This window comes from Rhineura floridana, chromosome 5, assembly GCF_030035675.1.
Source record: "Rhineura floridana isolate rRhiFlo1 chromosome 5, rRhiFlo1.hap2, whole genome shotgun sequence".
Taxonomy (NCBI): Eukaryota; Metazoa; Chordata; class Lepidosauria; order Squamata; family Rhineuridae; genus Rhineura; species Rhineura floridana.
The window spans coordinates 990,670-1,013,529 of NC_084484.1; the positions used below are offsets into that span (position 1 = coordinate 990,670).

General features: G+C 43.3%; 1 protein-coding gene across 6 annotated transcripts in view; it reads right to left on the reverse strand.

Moving 5' to 3' along the window:
• Positions 1-22,860, reverse strand: part of NSD2 (nuclear receptor binding SET domain protein 2) — a 186,097-nt gene that overhangs the window by 31,204 nt on the left and 132,033 nt on the right. For all 6 annotated transcript variants that reach the window (XM_061629803.1, XM_061629801.1, XM_061629804.1 and 3 more), the window contains 4 exons: positions 17,454-17,633; positions 11,247-11,403; positions 10,844-11,049; positions 1,451-1,554 (listed from right to left, as the gene is read on the reverse strand). In XM_061629803.1, the coding sequence (XP_061485787.1) occupies positions 1,451-1,554; positions 10,844-11,049; positions 11,247-11,403; positions 17,454-17,633 (647 nt within the window). The remainder of the gene's footprint in view (positions 1-1,450; positions 1,555-10,843; positions 11,050-11,246; positions 11,404-17,453; positions 17,634-22,860) is intronic.

Sequence of the window (22,860 nt, forward strand, 5' to 3'; positions counted from 1 at the left end):
TCTCTCTCAATTAATAAATATAAAGTTAGAAAAATAATTTTAGAATTCCACTACCATGGGCACATTTGCTACAAATTACAACATAGGATTTGTCCTTTAATTTTTTTTAACAGGAAAGAAACAATTCCTCAATAATAATTTTTTGTAAGCATTCACCTTTTCTTCAAACCACCAGTTTTATATATAGTTCTCTAATACTATATGAGTTCCATATACAGTGAAGAATGTATTTAATACGAATAATCTTATAAGGGCACTTTTAATCTACACTTTAAAATTATGTTATTCTCTTTTGGATACACATTTCCAAAACCTATTCTTACTGATAAACATTTTGAGATCTGTACCATCATGAATATTTTGTTCTATTTAATCTCCCTTTTAGTAGATATTAAACAGACCATTTAAATTCAATGCTGTATCTATACAGTTCTGTTCCTTGCTTTATTTCCAACATGATTTATATCTTCTGTAACAGGAGTGGGGAACCTTTTTGGCTCAGGGGGCCAGATCTTTATCTGGCCCTACCCTGCAGGCCAACTTTGACAGGTAGTTGGGATAACCCTCCTGTCAATCACACATCATCATGAAGTCACATGATTGACAAATGGGGTGTCCTGCCCGCCTGTCAAAACCCCTTGCATGGGGTTCCCAAATGCCGGACCCCCAAGTGGCTGTTGGACACCACTTAGGAACCGCAGAGCAAGGGGCATTGCTAGCCATACGCTTGGCACTCTGGGAAGCCCCTTCCCACAGTTGATGCCGGTGATGGAGAGAGACAAACCTCCAATGTGTCTGCCAAAAAAATGGGGCTGCCAAACAGAAAAGGATTTAACTCCCCTACTCATCAACTGACAAATGGGAGGCTTTAATCCTGCTGCTATGACTGCAAGTGCCTGCTCTCTGCTGGAAAAAGGCATGCTCAGCCAATGCAAAACTGAAACCTGCCCATCAGCTGATTAACAGGTGAGTGTGGTTTGAGAAAAATGGCCTCATGGACTAAAGTGGACCCCCTTCAATTGGCCTGTGGGCTGGAGGTTCCTCATCCCTCCTCTTTAACGTTCAATTCCTGTCATAATAATTATCCTTCACATTGTCACATACAACAAAATTGTTTGGTAATTTCCACCTGAGATCATCTTACATGCACAGGACAACATTAAATTTCTCTTTGAGAATGATTCATATATTTAATAACTGCCTTCTATTTCTTCAACCTTATGACAGATGCAAGGCTCTTCAAAATGCCATATTCAGGCCAACTATGAAACAACAGGGACTTGAAAAGTGTTCCCACAGTCTCACCAAATTATATCTGTTGGTCCCAGTCCAAAAATTCTTAGACACAGCAATGGGCTGCATGTGAGGATCTCATCTTAACAAACAATTTCAAGACTGATTGAAGTGGGAGAGGGGATGGGGAGGGGTAAGAACCACACAAATATCTCACCTTGATGTGTTTATAAGGGGGAGGTTTGCGTTCACTTTCTTGAGTTTCTTTGGCTTCCCGCTGAAATTTTATCTCTCGAAAACGTGCTTCCGCATCTTGCAAAGCTTTAAAAAGAAACTATTTGTATGAATTGTGGCAACAAATATTTCATCCGCATGAACATATTCCAGCCTCTAATATGTAATCCACAGACACTGATTGTATACACACATGCACACGCAACCAGCAAGAATAGGATCTGAGGGAAGTGCTTGGAGATTTGTATCTCAGTTGTTTAACCCAGAAGTGCAGCATTCATATTATATTGAGAGCTGAAATCAGTATACTGTCCTCAGTTACGTGTCAGGTTTTACAAGAGATACCCTGTTTTGAGCACTTCACGAACTGGACATAATCAATGCCAACAGCTCTTTAAGTACTATTTTATGTATCGCTTTATTATCCCACACCTTCAACTATAAAAGTTCCCATGGCAGCTAACAAATACAGCATAAAAATATAAATGTAACAATAAAATCTAGAACTTAAAATGAATAAAACAGATCATACACAAATGAACAGCAGCAAAAGGTATCTCAATACAACAGACATAAAACCTCATTTAACTGCTTAAAAGACAAAAGATACAAAGAGAGATATCAGGTAGTCTCTCAAGTGAGGACATTAGTTACATAAGTTATAGGACATTAGGAAAATATGGGGTGATCAGGAGACCTCATATGCCAGGTGGCAAAGAAACTCCCAAGGAATGCCTGGGTGGAGTAAGTGGAGTGAGACCTATATAGTGACCAGTGGTGGTAGTACAAACATCAGCATCATCACATCACCACTTAACCCATTAGAGAGGGGCCACACCACGATTAACCAACACTCACTCCTACTTTGGTAAGAATCCTACCTCCTCGCTGGTCTGATCTCCCAGTAAGTAGGTTAAGTGCTGTGTGCAACAGTAGACTGCTTGCTTAGGTAGCAGATTAATAGATTCCTGTGTGAACTTGAGTGTGAGCGCAGAGTATTATTGCTTATTAGGAACTGTATCCATGATAAGGTGTGAATAAAGCATTGAGAACCATTGTCTATTGAGAGCACCAAAAGAGACTGCTGAGTAGAATGGGCTGCCATAAAAGACCCTATAGGTTGGTCAGGCACCTATACCATCAATATAATAACCTGACTGGCTGAAAGATAACAGCCTGTTTCCAGAACCAATTCAAGGTGCTGGATTTTACCTATAAAGCTCTTCATGACTTATAAAGACTTCTTGAAATGTGGGTTTGGTGAGAAAGCATATATTCTCACTATACCAAGATCTTGGGACACAGGAACAGGGTCTATACTACAGGTAGAGGACAAAAGGCGAGGGATCAAATCAATAGGCAAACTCTTGAGGGAGGACAGCCCAGTTTTGGAAGCAGCAGGCAGCTGGTCTTCTAGGAAGCTGACCCAGCCAGAAGGGGAGCAAAGCCACTGGTAACACAGCCTAAAATGCTCCTCCAGCCAGAAGCAGTTTAATAGCTTGCTCAGTAACGAAGGCCTACTCACAAGCTGGGGCCTACAAATGAGTATTAGGGAGAAATGGAACAGGAAATAGGTATGGATTAAAAGACTGCTTATAAGACGCTTTCTTGTTAGTCAGTCAATCCACTTTATTGCTTGAGCCATAGGCCATTGGAAATACAGAACAAAACTGAAGAATAAGATTTTCACCATAAAACTACTTACGGCATGTATGCTGTACAAAGGCAAATATACTACAAAACTAATCTTTACATCACTTAAAATCCATTAAAATGTAACTGCTGCAAAAGTGAAGAATCAGTCATAGAGCGAGAACAAGTGAGAATAGGAATATTAGATCAGAGTGTCCCCATGATAATTTACTGCATTATCAGAAATATTTTTTTCCAGACCTTTAATACTACCAGGGTAAAAAAAAAGAGGCACTATATGGGTTACAAAAGTATGTGTGACAGACAGAAGACAGAAAATCTTCTCTGGGACCTGATTAGAATGCAGATGGGATAAGACAAAATCCAAAAATTCAACTCATGGCTCAGAGTACAAAGGGCAAAAGAACAGATCATGAGGCAGATCTTCAATTTCTGAAGCTGCACAGATACAGAGGCGGTGGGTCAGAGGGGCCTGTGAGTATCTGCCATCATGGCCGTTGGCATAATTGGGGGGGGGGGGGAGCCTGCCTAAGTTTTGGAACGGTAAGCTTAATCAGATAGGCAGCTCTTTGGTGGTCACACTTGTACAGCCTATGCCATTTCGAGAATTTATAATTGATAATGGCCTGTCTATCTAAGAAAGCACTATGGCCAAAAACATATTCCCAAAGCTTCTTTTGAATTCAAAATAAGCAATGCCTCTGACGAGATAATAATAAGACTGAAGTAGATTTGAGGACCAAAATTTGCACTTTAGCTGTTGATGAAAACATAGCTTAGGTAATACCTTGGCAGGGGATTCTTTTAAAGATCTCCAAAATTTATTTTCTCAGAGCAAGCGTCAAGACAGGGAAGAGGCCACATAATTGCCTGCCCTCTTTCCTTGTTTTGAAGCCTTGTGTGAGTAGCTGGGGTGGTTAAAAAGGATAGTAGAGTCTAAGCATTCCACTGTATATGTGAGCAAGCAAAGCATACCTTTACTTGACTGAGATTAACAACTGGCTGGGAGTCCAGAGTCTGTGAGTTCAAGTCCCTGCTCGTATCTCCTGGGTGTAAAGGGCCAGCTAAAGATCACTCCCACAGTAAGTGGCTCAGGGGTTACGTGCCCTGCCACCTGTGCAGCCGTGGGCAAGCTGCATAGTCCCAAGGAGCCCAGTTGCCCCCCAGCTGGCAGTTGCGGACAAGGAAGGGGCTGGCTTGTGCAGCTGTGGCAAGCTGAGCAGGCCCTCGCCAGCTGGGGAGGACTAGCCTCAGAGGGAGGCAATGGTAAACCCTCTCTGAATACCACTTACCATGAGAACCCTATTCATAGGGTCGCCATAAGTCGGGATCGACTTGAAGGCAGTCCATTTCCTTTTTTTCCTGTGTACAGGAGCATCCTTACTGGCACTGTGGAGGCTTTGCCAGAAGTAGTCAAGGCCACAAGCCCTTAAACACATCAATAAAAGTGCCGGTCTTGCTTCTAGAGATGATGAATACAGGTATCCCAACATGCACAGTGTTCCAAACTAGTTCTAGAACAATTCCAGTTGCACATATATATCTCAAAGAACTACTGAGAACTGCAAATAACAGCTAGGTACGAGCCAACACATCTTCTTAGTCTGCACCCTTTGATTTTGTTTTGTCACATTCAAACTGATCTGTGCTAACTTTTTTCATGATTGAAATGGCAATTGCTGTTCTTTATATCTTTATTGCCATGAATAGAGAGATGAAGCTATCTTAGCAAACTTGGGCAAATCTGCAAGTGATTACATCAGTACCCTTTCTACACCTTATCCACCAGCTTGCTATTTTAGCAAAACAAAGTTCTTACTAAAAATCACAATTTCACTATATGCATCATGACTGCCAACTATATCTATCAAAAAGGTGTTCTGAAGTTTTCCCAATCTATAACTAGGTAACTGGTCCCTCTTAAGACTTGCAGCACACTCAGCTGTTTAAACTGATACAGCAAGAATACAAAATGATAAATCGAAGGGACTCTGATGGGCTAAGTTCTAAGTGTTTTCTCTCTTAATCTGTTCGTGGTGTTGTTATGTGTCTTCAAGTCGATTATGGCAACCTTATGAATCAGCAACCTCCAAGAGCATCTGTCATGAACCACCCTGTTCAGAGCTTGTAAGTTCAGGTCTGTGGCTTCCTTTAGGGAATCAGTCCATCTCTTGTTTGCCCTTCCTCTTTTTCTACTTCCTTCTGTTTTTCCCAGCATTATTGTCTCTTCTAGTGAATCATGTCTTCTCATGATGTGTCCAAAGTATGATAACCTCAGTTTCATCATTTTAGCTTCTAGTGACAGTTCTGGTTTAATTTGTTCTAACACCCAATTATTTGTCTTTTTCTCAGTCCATGGTATCCGCAAAGCTCTTCTCCAACACCACATTTCAAATGAGTTAATTTTTCTCTTATCTGCTTTTTTCACTTTCCAACTTTCACATCCATACATAGAGATCAGGAATACCATGGTCTGAGCGATCCTGACTTTAGTGTTCAGTGATACATCTTCACAATTGAGGAACTTTTCTAGATCTCTCAGGGCTGCCCTCCCCGGTCCTAGCCTTCTTCTGATTTCTTGACTATTGTCTCCATTTTGGTTAATGACTGTGCCGAGGTATTGATAATCCTTGATAAATTCAATATCCTTATTGTCAACTTTAAAGTTACTTAAGTCTTCTGTTGTCATTACTTTAGTCTTCTTGACGTTCAATTATAGTCCTGTTTTTATGCTTTCCTCTTTAACTTACATCAGCATTTCTTTCAAATCATTACTGGTTTCTGCTAGTAGTATGTTATCATCTGCATATCTTAAATTATTGATATTTCTCCCTCCAATTTTCACACTTCCTTCATCTTGGTCCAATCCCACTTTCTGTATGATATGTTCTGTGTATCTATTAAACAAATAGGGTGATAAAATACACCTGTCTCACACCCTTTCCGATTGGGAATCAATTGGCTTCTCCAGATTCTGTGCTTACAGTAGCCTCTTGTCCAGAGTATAGGCTGCACATCAGGACAATCAAGTGCTATGGCACCCCCATTTCTTTTAAAACATTCCACACTTTCTCATGATCTACACAGTCAAAGGCTTTGCTATGATCTATAAAGCACAGGGGGATTTTCTTCTGAAATTCCTTGGTCTGTTCCATTATCCAACGTATGTTTGCAATATGATCGCTGGTGCCTCTACCCTTTCTAAATCCAGCTTGGACATCTGGCATTTCTCGCTCCATATATGGTAAGAACCTTTATTGTAGAATCTTGAGCATTACTTTACTTGCATGGGATATTAAGGCAATAGTTTGATAATTACTGCATTCCCTGGGATGCCCTTGCTTTGGAATTGGGATGTACATGGAATGCTTCCAGTCTGTGGGCCATTGTTTTGTTTTCCATATTTCTTGACAGATTTTAGTCAAAATTTGGACAGATTCTGTCTCAATAGCTTGTAGCAACTCTATTGGTATGCCTTCTGTTCCTGGTGATTTGTTTCTTCCAAGTAGTTTAAGATCAGCTTTCACCTCACATTCTAAAATTTCTGGTTCTTCATCATATGGTTCCTCCATGAATGAATCTGTCATCTCTTTTATAGAGTTCTTGTGTATTGCTTCCATCTTTTTTTAATTTAATCTTGGTCAGTCAGTGTGTTCCCGTTGATTATTTAACATTCTTGGTTTATATATCCCTTAAATTTCTCTAATATTTTGGAATAGGGCTGTTGCTCTACCCTTGTCCTCTTCTATTTCTATACAATAACTATTGTAATAGTTCTCTTTGTTCCTACGTACTAGTCGCTGTATAGTTGCATTTAAGTTTTTAACCATGTTTCTGTCTCCTTTTGCTTTTATTTTCCTTCTCTCTTTAACCCTTTTAAGAATTTCGTCACAGTCATCCATTGAGGTCTTTATCTATCTTTAACTAGAAGTATTGTCTTTTTGCATTCTTCCCTGACAATGTCTCTGACTTCACTTCATAGTTCTTCTGGTTCTCTGTCAACTAAGTTTAAAGTCTCAAATCTGTTCCTTATTTGATCTTTCTATTCTTCTGGGATGTTATTTAAATTGTATTGCATTATTGCATAATTGTATTGCATAATTGCATTATGCTTGCTTTCTTGTTCTTCTTTAGCTTTGCTCTGATTTTCGATATGACCAGTTCATGATCTGTACCAGAGTCTGCTCCTGGTCTTGTTTTTGCAGAAGGTATGGAACTTCTCCATCTTCTGCTATATAAGCAATTTGATTCCTTTACTGACCATTTGGTGATGTCCATGTGTACAGTTCTCTTTTCAGTTGCTCAAAACATGTGTTTGCAAGAAACAAATTATTGGCTTCACAGAATTCAGTAAGTCTTTCTCCTGCTTCATTTCTATCTCCTAAGCCCATTTCCCCACAATTCCTAGTTCTTCTCTGTTCCCTACATTTGCATTCCAGTCCCCCATGATTAAGAACATAAGAACATAAGAAGAGCCTGCTGGATCAGGCCAGTGGCCCATCTAGTCCAACATCCTGTTCTCACAGTGGCCAACCAGGTGCCTGGGGGAAGCCCGCAAGTACGACCCGAGTGCAAGAACACATCTTGTTCCAGCACATCTTGAACCATCTTGAACATCTTGAACCAGCACATCTTGAACCAGCACATCTTGTTTTGGTGTGTGATCGATATCTTCCTGTACTTCTGTGTAAAATCTTTCCAATTCCTCTTCTTCTGCGTTTGCAAAATAACAACAGGCATTTCACCACCGTACACAGCTGGTCTCTGTAGCTATTAAAGTTGTTTTGAGAAAACCTCAGTTTGACCAAAGGCCCATAACATATGTAGCTTTTCCATTATATCGCTATTATAGATAAGCTACATCTGTGATGGTTGGGCCGGCATGATCCTAAGCAGCTCCTCAGAGTTCAGTTAGCTTCTGAGGAATACATCTCCTACAGATTGGAAACAAATGATTAATTTTGCACCAACTCATTTTGTAAACCAGCACTGTAAATTGAATAGTATTTTGATTTTCCCCTGTGAACTGAAATTGGCCTAAACCAAATCCAAACTGAAACAAAGAAATTATTACAGATTTTTTAAAATATAAGACAACCCCTGATAATGCCACGCACACACACCCCTCTTTGCATGAAATGCAAGTTAACAGAATTCAGGAATATATGAAAAACCTTAATGTAAGCAATGTAAGCAAGAACAAAATGAGTTAAAGCTGACACTCGAGTTCAGTGCTGAAGTACAGGGCTATTTTAAACACGGTATTATCACACTGTATTGTTGTGTTTTGAGCATAAATTCACTCATAGGCAAAAAAACCTTGCGGTTTAAGAACGTGCCTATAGCCCACAGATATTTCTACCATACTTTACAAAGCAGGGAAATTGGGCAGCTATAGTGAATGCACCAGGGGAGCAGGAGACCTGACCTCCTCTCTGATATATTGTACTGCACATTTGTCAAAATGCAAACACAGTTTGGGTTGGTCTTTCACAGTCCACACTTCCTGTGTTACTTGGAAGAATTTGGTAACATGTGCCTCTGTTGAAATATCTGTTGGCTATAGGTACATTCTTAAACCGTAAGGTTTTTTGCCTGTTAGTGAATTTCTCTGCTTTTTAATCCGGGAGGTAAGAAATGGGATCCTGTCCAAGTTTGCTAAGAATAGATTCATCATTTGCATGCTTATTGAGTTCAGTGGGATTTATTCCCCTGCAATCATGCTTAGGATAGGTGAAACTGACCACAGGGGATGGGGAGGAGAGGGAGCGGAGCAGGCAGGAGGAGGGCAGGTTTGATCATTTGCATGTTTATTGAATCTAGTGGAATTTACTCCCATGCAATCATGCTTAGGATAGGTAAAACTGACCATGGGGAGGCCTGGAGTGAACAGGGGAGAAGGAAAAAGGAAGAGGGGAGGGGAGGAAGAAAGGAGAGGAGAAGGGAAATGCAGGGCTGATCATTTGCATGCTTATTGAGTTCAGTGGGATTAACTTCCGTGCAATCATGCTTAGGATAGGTAAAACTGACCATGGGGGAGGAAGAGTAGAAGAAAGGAGGGAGAGGGAGGGGAGGGGGAGGGGAGGGGGAAGGGAGGGGCAAACGGGAGGTGATGGGAGGGAAGAAGAAGGGAGGGCAGGTTTGATCATTTGCATGCTTATTCAATGGGATTTACTCCCATGCAATCACGCTTAGGATAGGTAAAACTGACCATGGGGGAGAGGGAGGGTGGGGGGTAGGGGGAGAGGGAGGAGGGGGAAGGAGGGAATTGGAAGGAGATGGGGGAGAGAAGGGGTGAAGGAAGGGTGAAGGAAGGGGCAAGAGGTGATAGGAGGGATGAGGAGAGGGCAGGTTTGATCATTTGCATGCTTTTTGGGTTCAGTGGGATTTACTCCTGTGCAATCATGCTTAGGTGAAACTGACCTGGGGGAGGGGCAGGGAGGGGAGGAATGGGAGGGGATTGGATGTATGGGCACTGGGCAAAGGGGAAGCTCCTTTCCTTTCCAAAAGGAAAACACTGTGAACAGTATCATTCTTTTTCAGGGTTTCCCCCACCTTTTTATTTTACAGCAGGCACATGTAGCCTCCCACCCAAATTTAAACCAAAGCTGTCCCTGGCAACATCCACACCAGGCGTTTATTTCACTTTAGACAGTTATGGCTTCTCCCAAAGATCCTGGGAAATGTAGTTAGGGAAGGGTGCTGAGAGTTGCTAGAAGATGCCCTGTTCCCCTCACAGAGTTCAATCAGGGCGATTGACTGTTATACCACTCTGGCCACTGGAGCTCTGTCAGGGGAGTAAGTGTCTCCTCTCAGCACCCTTCACAAACTAACCTTCCCAAGATTCTTTCCTGGAAGCCATGACTGTCTAAAGTGAAATAAAGGTCTGGCATGGGTGTTATCTCCTGATTAGGCAAGCCAAGCAGCCGTGAGTCTGGCTTTTAGAACACTAACAGTTAGTTCTTACAGTTAGTTCCAGCCTTATCATTGAGTTCAATGCTAAATTTTTAAAATTAATTAAAAATCAGCCTGGCATTTTTTTAACTTTTAACCTGCAAAAGATAACGGTCAGAGTATGGGGCAAGGTCAGTAATAGGAGTACAGACACTCTGTGAACATGGCTGATTTTTAATTAATTTCAACAAAGTACGAGGTTAATAGAAAAAAGTCCGGGTCTGTATTTTTCCTCTTTTTACACTTTGAACTCTCATTGTCTCTGACTGTTTTGTGTATCGCCATGAAAATTTAGAGGGTTGTTAAGCAAGCATTTCTGAGTTCAGGACTATAAGTTTTGTAACAAATAATTGGGTGTTAGAACAAATTAAACCAGAACTATCACTAGAAGCTAAAATGATGAAACTGAGGTTATTATACTTTGGACACATAATGAGAAGACTTGATTCATTAGAAAAGACAATAATGCTGGGAAAAACAGAAGGGAATAGAAAAAGAGGAAGGCCAAACAAGAGATGGATTGATTCCATAAAGGAAGCCACAGACCTGAACTTACAAGATCTGAACAGGGTGGTTCATGACAGATGCTCTTGGAGGTCGTTGATTCATAGGGTCGCCATAAGTCGTGGTGGACTTGGAGGCACATAACAACAACAATGGGAAGCATAAGAATGGCATGTGGGGTATTTTAAATTTAACATTGCGGAATGCAAAAAATCCATGCTGACTATAGTATACAGCCACTCTTGTGGCTGTATAATATTCATACCATTTTTGAAGACTTTTCCAATTCCTTTAATTCCCTGATATCGACTTCCCCGGTCTCCTTCCATATAGGGAAACACACGAGCCTGATGTGTCCAGTAATAATCTTTAGAGCCAAAGAAAAACACAGGAAACTCGCCAATCTCATGCTTCATTTTCTGGATATTTGGAGGAACATTTTTCGGATGGCAGACTTCTGCAGGCCACCACCTACCCCAAAAGGAAAAGGAAGACATTGAGAATCCTGTTATCTTGGAAGCAAATTAGTAAGAATTGTTTAATCTTAGTCCCATTATGAATGGGTGTGTGAAGGAATTCCCCCTGCCTTGAGCTTCTCAAGGAAAAGGTGGGATAAATATGTGTATAATACCACTTAAAATATTTATTTTATTTTTAGAAGTCCAAACCTGTAATTTCCCAGTTTGACCCAAATAACATCCTGAAAATGAATTTTCTTTCCTGCTTTGCAGTCGTTGCAAAACCAGCTTCCATCTGGCATTTCAATGTTTAAACAATCTGGATGAAATGCTGCAGGACAAGACTCACAACATAAGAGGCTTCCACCTACAAGGAAATAAATTATAATTTGCATTTAAATAGAAAGGAAAATGAGAGTTCACAGAAGTCCAAGTATATGAGCACAACAGGAGGCTCTGACAAGGAAGTGCACTGAACACTCAACAATGCTAGTAATTTGTTGGAAGGAAAAAGTGAGGCCAGATCTCTGTGGACTACATGCAATGATCTGGTACACCTGGCCGTCCAGGAACAACACTGGTTCCAGAAGTACACCCAAATGTGAACCTGGTGCTTTAGAGACAACGCAACCTCATTCACAGCAGGCTGCACTTGCTACAGGAATGGGGAACTTTTTTCAGCTTGAAGGCCACATCTTTTCATTGGGAACCTTCAAAGGGCCATATGCTATGGGTGGATGGAGCCAAAGACAAAGCTAGCTGCAGGGTACGGATGCCATCTACCCTATAGTTCTTGAATAGCTCAAATGTAAAATTGGTGATCTCTTAACAAAGATATGTATTATTATTATTATTATTTATTAAATTTATATACCGCCCGACTAGCAATAGCTCTCTGGGCGGTGAACATAAAATAGCATAAAAATACAATGAATAACAAAACAATACTAAAATACAATCATCAATCCAATACAATAAACATTTTAAAAAGTAAATCAGTGTGACTTAAAATGCTTCAGAGAATAGGAAGGTTTTGACCTGGCGCCGGAAGGAGAGCACAGTCGGCGCCAGGCGTACTTCCTCGGGGAGACTGTTCCATAGTTCGGGGGCCACCACTGAGAAGGCCCTAGATCTTGTCATCACCCTCCGGGCCTCCCTGTGAGTTGGAACCCGGAGGAGGGCCTTCGTAGCAGAACGTAGTGCACGGGCCGGTTCATATCGGAAGAGGCGTTCCGCAAGGTATCGTGGTCCCGCACCGTATAAGGCTTTATAGGTTAATACCAACACTTTGAATCTAGCCCGGAAACATATTGGCAACCAGTGCAAGCTGGCCAGAACACGTGTTATATGCTCGGACCGCTTGGTCCTTGTCAGCAATCTGGCCGCCACATTTTGCACTAGTTGTAGCTTCCGAACTGTCTTCAAAGGTAGCCCTACGTAAAGCGTATTACAGTAGTCCAAACGTGAGGTTACCAGAGCATATACCACTGATGTAAGGTCCTCTTTACTCAAATAGGGACGTAGCTGGGCTACCAACCAAAGTTGGTAAAACGCATTCCTAACCACCGAGGCTACTTGAGCCTCAAGTGAGAGGGAAGAGTCTAAAAAGACTCCCAGACTACGAACCCGGTCCTTTAGGGGGAGTGTAACCCCGTCCAGGACAGGGTATATATCCACCATCCGATCAGAGAACCCGTCCAGCAACAGCATCTCAGTCTCGTCTGGATTGAGCTTCAGTTTGTTAACTCTCATCCAGTCCATTGTCGCGGCCAGGCAACGGTTCAGCAAATCGACAGCCTCACCTGAAGAAGATGAAAAGGAGAAGGAGAGCTGCGTGTCATCAGCATACTGATGACAACGCACTCCAAAACCCCTGATGACCTCTCCCAACGGCTTCATGTAGATATTAAAAAGCAGGGGGGACAAAACTGACCCCTGCGGGACCCCATATTGGAGAGCCCGCGGTGTCGAGCAATGTTCCCCAAGCACTACCTTCTGGAGATGACCCGCCAAGTAGGAGTGGAACCACTGCCAAACAGTACCTCCAACTCCCAACTCCGCGAGCCTCTCCAGAAGGATACCATGGTCGATGGTATCAAAAGCCGCTGAGAGATCAAGGAGAATCAACAGAGTTACACTCCCTCTGTCTCTTTCCCGACATAGGTCATCGTATAGGGCGACCAACGCTGTCTCGGTGCCAAAACCGGGCCTAAAACCCGATTGAAATGGATCTAGATAATCGGTTTCATCCAATAGCGCCTGGAGCTGGCCAGCAACCACCCGTTCCAAGACCTTGCCCAGGAATGGAACATTCGCCTCTGGCCTGTAGGTGTTAAAATTGTCTGGGTCCAAGGAAGGCTTTTTCAGGAGTGGTCTCACCACTGCCTCTTTCAGACAGCCCGGGACCACTCCCTCTTGTAAAGAGGCATTTATCACTTCCTTGGCCCAGCTACCTGTTCCATTCCTGCTAGTTTTTATGTAACTTGTTGCTAAGATCAGCTTCCATTCCTGAGGACTGGAAAGTGACCAATGTTACACCAATCTTTAAAAAGGGATCCAGGGGGATCCCTGAAATTGCAGGTCAGTTAGCTTAACACATGTCCTGGGTGAACTGCTAGAAAGCATTGTTAAAAAATAAAATTAAGCATACAGGAGAGTTAGCCTTGCTGAAGCACACCGCCAGCATGGCTTCTGCAAGGGTAAGTCCTGCCTTTAACCTATTCTTTGAGAGTATCAACAAGCATATAGATAGAGGTGATCCACTGAACATAATGCTTCCTTCTCAAACTAGGGGGATGTAAAGAGCAGAATATTGCAGGGCCCAGGGGTCTTCAACATTTTTATTAATGATTTGGATGAGGAGGTGCAGGGAATGCTTATCAAATTTGCAAATGATACAAAATTGGGAGGAATAGCTAACTCGTGGAAGACAGAAACAAATTCAAAGTGATCTTGACATCAGCACTGGGCTGAAAATAACAGAATGAAATTTAACAGGTGTAAGTGCAAAGTTCTACATCTAGGAAAAAGAAACCAAATGCACAGTTATAAGATGGGGGATACTTGGATCATCAATACTACATGCAAGAAGGATCTTGGAATTGTTGATCACAACCTGAATATGAGCCAACATTGAGAGGTGGCTGCAAAAAAGGCAAAAGCTATTTTAGGATGCATTAACAGAAGTATAATTTTCAAATCGTGTGAAGTACTAGTTCCTCTCTATTCGTCAATGGCTAGGCCTCATCTTGAGTATTGCGTCCAGGTCTGGTCTCCGCACTTCAAGAAGGATGCAGACAAACTGGAACAGGTTCAGAGGAGAGCAACAAGGATGATCAGGGGACTGGAAACAAAGCCCCATGAGAAGAGACTGAAAGAAATGGGTTAGCTGACAAGGAAATAGGAAGCAGAGAGTAGGGATAAATTTTCCAATGGGGAAATGTAGAAAGTGGAGTCCCCGCAAGGATCAGTATTGGGACTGTGCTTTTTAACTTGTTCATAAATGATCTAGAGGTGGAGTAAGCACTGAGGTGGCCAAGATTGCTGATGATACTAAATTGTTCAGGTTTTCTAAACCAAAAGGGATTGTGAAGAGCTCCAAAAAGACCTTTAGAATACTTTGTATAGTTCGGGTCGCCTCATGTTAAAAAAGATATTGTAGAGTTGGTAAGTTTCAGAAAAGGGCAACCAAAATGATCAAGAGGATGGAGCAGCTCCTCAATGAGGAATGGTTACAACATTTGGGGCCTTTTAGTTTAGAGAAAAGGCAAGAAGTGACATGATAGAAGTGTATAAAGTATACACTCTATTTGCCAATCTCTCCATTCCATGGAAAGAGAAATGTTTTTCTCCTTCTCTCATAACACTAGAACTTGCGGACATCCAATGAAGCTGAATGCTGTAAGATTCAGGACAAACAAGAGAGTCTTTTTTTATGCATGGTTAAAATACGGAATTTGCTCCTACAGGAGGCAGTAATGGCCACCAACTTGGTTTTAAAAGATTAGATACCTACATGGAGCATAAGACTATCCATGACTACTAGCCATGATGACTATGCTGTGACCCCACAGTCAGAGGCAGTCTGCTTCTGAACACCACTTGCTGGAAAGTGCAGGAGGGGAGAGAGCTCTTGCACTCAGGTCCTGCTTGCGGGCTTCCCATGGGCATACGGTTGGCCACTATGAGAACAAGGTGCTGGACTAGATGGGTCATTGGCCTGATCCAGCAGTCTCTTCTTATGTTCTTATTCCAGCAGAGGAAAGCACCCAAGGAGGGTGCAGAGCAGGACTGGAGAGGGCACGGCTAGGGAGAGTCCCAAAGGCCAGATAATGAGGCTTGGAGGGCTGCTTTCAGCCCTCAGGCATGAGGTTCGCCACCCCTATTCTTGACAATAGTATTTCAGTGTTGTCTGGATTACACCTGTGTTTTTTTCCACCCACATCAGATTCATCATTGCATCCAGACACGGGTTCAATCACTATCTCCTTGGCATCAACTAAAATAGAGACCAAGGTGGGTGCCATCAGATGACCTCTACCAGCAGTTTCAGGTAGATCAGGTGTAGATCAGATGGTGCTGAACTACAACTCCCATCAGCTCCAGGTAAGCATGACAAATGGGCAGGGATGATGGCAGCTGTAGTTCAGCAACATGTGGAGGGCCAAAGGTTCCCCACACCCAAGGAGATGTTTAGAAAAAGTTAAATGGTAGAAGAACAGTGGACAGCTCCTCTGAAAGACCTCTGTTGCCACTGTTGTTGAGAAGGATCAGAGCCAGAAGCTATGGCAACTAGTAATCAGTCAGGTTGAGAAAGTCAAGCTCTGTCTATGTTCAGTACTTAGTGTGGAGGATAGAACAAATCACAGCTGGAGCTGAACCAAGGAATAGAGATGTCTAGCAGCCACAGAGGTCCTCCTCCTGCAACTCTGCGCTTCCTGTTGGGATTACTGCCACGGTCACTCCTGAGGCCCACAGGGGATTAAGGCAGATGGGGTCATTGGGATGCCTAGGAAGGCATCAATGGGATGAGGCTCTTCAGGCTGCATATGGACTACTATGGGTTCCTCCAGGCCTTCAATTTTTCCATGGGACCCCAAGCCTCTTCATCCAAAGAGGTCTCCCCAAGCCTGGGTCAGAAGGGATTCTGACATCCCCATGGAGATTGAAAATAATATAATAAACCTGGAAGCCTATTTTTAGCAGGAGGGGTTTCCCAGTGTCCATTGCTCCAGACTGTGTGAAGAAGGAGCATCAGAAATAGGGCTGTGTAGAAAACTTTATACATCAGTCTCCTCCAGTGGTTTCAACATGCACTGGCACCCAGAGTTCTAAGGGCAGAGAGCATTTGATATGATCTGCCCAGATCAGCAGTAGGAATATCAGGTGGACTGGGGAAGAGCACTCTGAAGGACAACTGACTGATCTGTACCTCCCTTTGCCACTGTTGACATCTAGAAGAAGCAGAGCTGGGAGCCATGAAGATCAGTCCATGTGTGTTTTGATATTATCAACCCTAACCCCAAGACAGAGAGATCTTAAAAAAGATTGAAACACAATCCACCTAATCAGGTTTATAGATGGATAATGGTCTTTGGAACCTGGCCTTGGCAGTTAATATGATGTGTACCAGATACTGGTGTAGCTGTTTTTGCACTAACACACCTGCAACTATTTTATTTTTAATGAATACAATTGTATCCGAAGAAATAAATAAAGATAGGTTCCACAGATCTTTACGTATTTATCACCAATCCTGGTTGCTTATATTTTCAATCAGGTGTTTATTGTGATCAGCTGACCAATATAACAAAATATAAAGTATAAAACACAAAATCACAACCTCAATAAAAACAAACATTCAATAACATGCTAAAATTAACAATTATATCCCAATGCAGCATGTATGTGGTTCCCAGGGAGTCCTCCATCCAGGCATTGACCAGATCTGCTTGGCTTCAGCAAGGTGGTGGCCTCATGCGGCTTCAGCCGATACCCTGGCATATATGACAAATGCTTATAGAGTTTGGTTAATTGTTTATTAATATGTTTATTGGTCACCTCAAGGAAGATACTAAAAAGGGTCTCTATAGGATCTAAAGCAAAGATTGATGGAAAAAACCATCTTAAAAGAGAATGTATTATTCATTCTTCAAGCCCCTAATAAGAACTGTAGAAAAAGGATGCATGTTGCTTATCTCTCCATAAGTGCTCTGCAAATTCTTTGGTCCTAAATGTAGTACTCCGCCCTCCCAATTTTGGAATACCAAATTAAGGCTTTTCAACATAAGAAAGCAGCTAAGGAAAGAAAAGAAAACTTACTGGAGTAACAGCTTGGACATAAAAATAAATCATAAAATGTAAATACAAGTTACTTTTATAAGAAGAATAAGAAATTAAAGGTTCTACTTTATTTACCTTTTGAGCACACAAAACACCAGCTTACATTAACATGTGCGTGATGGCTCTTCCCTTTAGTGGCAATAAAATGGTTGGTACAAATAATGCTGCTGGAAGTGACCATTGAGCAACCTGCAGCAACACAACCATCTCCAGCATGATAAGCAACGGGACAGCGAACACACCGCACCATTTTGCCTACAAGAAGCAAAAATACATGTGTGTCACCTTTTAAGAATATTGATCAACGTTGGGAAGTTAAATTTTACTGCTAACAGCCACAATTCACATGGAAAATCTTTAAATGCAGGCACATTACATTTTTGACATTACATATTGAACTGCTCAACTTACTTTGCACAGATCTGTACTAAATGAGCAAAACCAGGAACCTACTCCACCGCCACCAATCCTAGCCAAACTATAAACCTGCAAAAGCTAGCTAGTAACGTTGCTCTGGTTTAAATGTCCCATCCGAAGGCTACTTCTATCAGCAAACAAGTGCTACAATTTGGGCTTTAATGAACTGTAGCATGAACCAGTGCAGAGTGCAGAGTATTCCTCAACACACACTGAACTAAAACAGCAATGTGGCCAAAGTTATGTAACGTATATTATCATACATACTTAATGCATATCAAAACCATATCTATACATTGTCTAGCAAAGGAAACGAACACAAATCAAATCACAATGCTAATCTTGCAAATTTCTGTTACCAAAATTAATATAAATTGCTAGCAGACTGACAAATTGTAACAAGGCTGAGGAACTCAGCAATTCCTGCTCCAAGTGGTCTTACATTGCATAAATGAAACAGATGTACATACAAAGCTGAGAGGACACCTAGCAGCTATAAGAAATCAGTCAGTTCAAAATCCAAGTCCTACTGATTATTACCACATGCTGGAATCAATGGGACTACTTCAATTGAACCATGCTAGCAGTTCACTATTTTTGAAGAAATGTGTGTTTCAGGTACTTGAAAAAACCTACATGCTTGCAAAATTAACAGAGCTTTCAATGTTCTGTATCTGTTGAATATTTACAAGATGCAAGTAAAAAATTATTTCCACTCTCACCTCAGTCATTTTATGACCATTGCCTCTCCCATTTTTATACCCATCACTCTCACAACGTAATGTTCCACCCCAATCCAATATGGGTATCCACAGCAAGGTCCCGCTAAATACAATGGCTCAGCTCTGACTATCCTCCAAAACCATGGGCTGCTCTTACAGTGAGCAGCAGTAAGTCTCCGACACACGCATTCCCCTCTGCATTCAAGGGGAGGAGCGTTTCTATTTTGTAGCAAACCATGTGGTTTGTTTTTGACAGAATTCAGCAAATCATGGTTTGAACAAAACTAGGATCAAACTGCAGCCTCAGTCTAACAACCAAGTAGAATCTGAGCTGGTCAAATAATATTTTATTATTTTTATCAGCATTGGGACTAGTTTATAGTAGTATGGATTTCACCAATAACCCCCCCCCAAAAAACCTGGCTGCTTAACCAGGTGGGAAAAGGCAACGTCACTTGCCTTAAAGCTTCCAGGAGCTATTTCCCCTGCTTGCACCATTGTGCCATGCTCATTGGCACCTTCTCTCTCACTGCAGGACAAGGTAGTCTGGAATGTGCTAGGAAAGGTAAATATATGGGAGGTGATTCGTTGTGGCAAGGGGCTGGGTTAGATGGTCAGCTTACTCTTTCCAACTCTAGGATTCCATGGACAAACATGAGTGAAAATGTACCATTGGTCTCACCTGAAAGGTGATTTTCATAGGAGTGGGCCATCACTGCGGGGAATAGTTCCACCTATCGTGCGAAGGCAAGAATGTTTTTGAAGTCAAGACTAGGGGCATCAGGCCCCTCCCACTCTCCAGTTCATTCGTAGCGAGTCTAAAAAGAGATATCTAAAAATACAAGAACAAGGCCAACAGGCCCGCCAGGAAAATAACATAATAGTCACATGCATAACAACATGACTCTAACATAACAACATAACAGAACTAAAAGTCTTGACTTCACTCTTACATTTAAATATAATAGTGTAACAATAACATGTAACCCATTTATAAAATCTCTAGTCATCCTCCAACTGGGAGGGTCGTGATGGCCCACTCCTATGAAAATCACCTTTCAGGTGAGACCAATGGTACATTTTCCATAGGAGGTGGGCCATCACTGCGGGATGTACCAAAGCAGCCCATACAGGGAGGGACCACCCACGTGTTAATCCTCATTAAGAACCTGTTGCAACACTCGTCTGCCGAAAGATGCGTCAGCAGAGGCATAACGATCAATTTTATAATGCCTTATAAACGAGTGTGGGGTAGACCAGACTGCAGCCCTACAAATATCGGCAACAGGAGCATTAGTGGCAAAAGCAGCCGAAGTGGCAGCTGACCTGGTAGAATGAGCCGTTATACTAGCTGGAACTGACAGCTTCAGGGACTCATATGCTAAAGTAATGCATGCCCTTAACCAACGGGATAAGGTAGAATTGGATACTTTATGCCCCATAGACCTTGGATGAAAGGATACAAACAGAGACTCCGTTCGTCGAATCTCTTGGGTCCTAGACAGGTAGGTCTTGAGAGCCCTCCGGACATCTAACGAATGCCAAGCCTTCTCAAGAGGATGGGTAGGATTTGGGCAAAAGGAAGGCAAAACAATGTCCTGGTTGCAATGAAAAACTGAATCGACCTTGGGACGGAAGGAAGGATCAGTCTTCAGCACAACAGAGTCCTTATGGAAGACGCAGAGGTGTCGAGCAGAAGACAGTGTGCCCAACTCCGAAACGCGTCTGGCAGATGTGATTGCGATCAGAAACAAGACCTTGAAGGACAGCATACGTAGGGGCACAGTCCTGATGGGTTCAAACGGAGGGCGTTGCAAAGCCTGCAGAACTTTCGGCAAACTCCATGAGGGGAACCGATGGACAACAGCCGGAGAGCGTAGGGCGACTCCCCTCAAAAAACGTTTGATGAACGGATGTGAGGAAATAGGATCTCCAGGAGAGGACACTGAGAGAATGGACGACAGAGTGGACGCATGTCGACGTAGAGTGTTGGGTCGAAGTCCCATCATAAAGCCGCTATGGAGAAATTGCAGCACCTGATGCACAGTAGCCTGGGATGGATCATGGTGGTGGGACTGACACCACTTGGAGAAAGCCACCCAGGTATGTTGATAAATATGAGTGGTAGATGGTCTTCTCGAGGCCAAAATAATATCAATCACAGCGTCAGACAGGCCAGCTGACCTCAAATGTCCCCGTTCAAATGCCACGCTGTTAGATTGAGCCAAGTAGGGTCCTGGTGCAGTACTGGACCCTGGGATAGGAGGTCTGGCCTGACTGGAAGTGTCCAAGGATCCATCATTGACATTGCCAGAAGATCTGAGAACCACGGTCGGCGTGGCCAAAATGGTGCTATCAGAACCAGCTGTGCCCTCTCGGTTCGCGCCTTCCTCAAGGTTTTGGCTAACAATGGTATGGGAGGAAAGGCGTACAAGAGACTGTCTGGCCACGGTGTTGTCAGAGCATCCACTGCTTCTGCTGTTGAGTCCAGGTATCGGGCAAAGTACCTGGGAAGCTGGCAATTGCGACTGGAAGCAAACAGGTCGACTGAGAGGGCGCCGAACCGGCACTGGAGACGATGGAAAATGACAGGATGAAGTTTCTATTCTCCCGGAAAGACCTGTTGTCTGCTGAGCCAGTCTGCTGTCACATTCCAAATCCCTCTGAGATGTTCTGCTTTCAGGGATTGTAGATGTTGTTCTGCCCAGACAAAGATGAGGGAGGCTAAGTCCTGCAGAGGACGAGACCTGGTGCCCCCCTGTCTGTTCAAATGTGATTTGACACACGTGTTGTCTGTTCGAATGAGCACATGGTCCAAAGGGAACAGAGACTGAAAATGACGTAGAGCTAAGTGGACAGCCTTTAGCTCCAGCCAGTTGATGCTTTGAGTTTGCTCTGTGGTGGACCAAACCCCCTGAACGTACTGGGAGTTGCAGTGGGCTCCCCAACCGATGAGGCTGGCATCTGTGGTTACAACGGTTCTGCGGGGCTCTCTGAACAACGTGCCCTTGGAGAGGTGTTGAACCTTGGTCCACCAGCGGAAGGAGAGACGCAGTGTGGGGCTCAAACGAACTTTGCGATGGTTGCAGCTGGCAATGTCCTGTTGAAATGGCAACAGAGTCCATTGAAGGTGCTGAGTGTGGGCTCGAGCCCATGGCACAATGTGGATTGTAGAGATGAACATCCCGAGCGCTCTGGCGAGAAGCATGACGTCTGCGGATGTTTGTTGCATCAGGGACCTTGCGATGCTTGTGATGGCAGTGATGCGATCTGGAGCCAGGAATACGATTGCCTGCAGGGTGTCCAACATTGCCCCTAGATGTAGTAGGCGTTGGGTTGGTTGGAGATGGCTTTTGTCGAAGTTGACAAGCCAGCCGTAGGCCTGCAAAACATTGAGGGTGATCGTTAAGTGATGATGAGCCAGCTCCTCAGACTTGGCCCGTATTAGCAGATCATCCAGATATGGGTAGAGATGAACCCCTTGGGTCCGGAGATAAGCCACTAGGATGAGTAGCACTTTGGTAAACACTCTTGGAGCAGAGGAGAGGCCGAATGGCATCGCTCTATATTGAAAGTGCTGGTGGCCAAAAGCAAACCGAAGAAACTTTCTGTGGGCTATGCAAATGGGCACATGGAGATACGCTTCCTTAAGGTCGATAGAAGCCAGGAAGTCTCCTTCATGCAGACTCTCCGTAATGGAGTGGAGTGATTCCATTTTGAACCTGTTACAAAACGGTTGACAAACTTGAGGTCCAATATCGCCCTCCATGATAAATCTCGTTTTGGCACAGCAAATAGGAGGGAGTACACCCCTTCCGACCTCTCAGTTGTGGGGACTGGCTCTATTGCCGCTATGTCCAAGAGGTGGTGTATAGCTGTCTGCATGATTCTGTGCCTGGCTGGTGCCCTTGGGCAAGGGGACGGATGGAATCTGTCTGATGGGATTGCCCAAAACTCTATGGCATAGCCATGACTGAAAAGCTCCCTGATCCAGGAGACCGTAGTGAGGCGCAGCCAACGGTCTCCAAAATGAAGTAATCTGCCACCTATGGGCAGTGTGTTAATACTGCTTGCGTTGGCGAGGACCTCCCCTATATGAGGACGATGAGTTGCCCCTGCGCCCTTGATACTGACCTCTGCCCTGGAAGCGTCGGTTCCAGGAGCCCCTGAATAAAGTGGGGTCATAGGATCTGAAGTCGCGGCCTCGTCCTCCTGGCCGCGTTCCACGAAAGGGCTGGTTAGTACGGAAGGAAGGAAATCGCCTGAAAGGCCTGTGGTCGATGTTCTTGACAGTGGCCAGAACCGGTTTGTGGGCGTCTTTTGGATCAACCAGCACTGCCTTT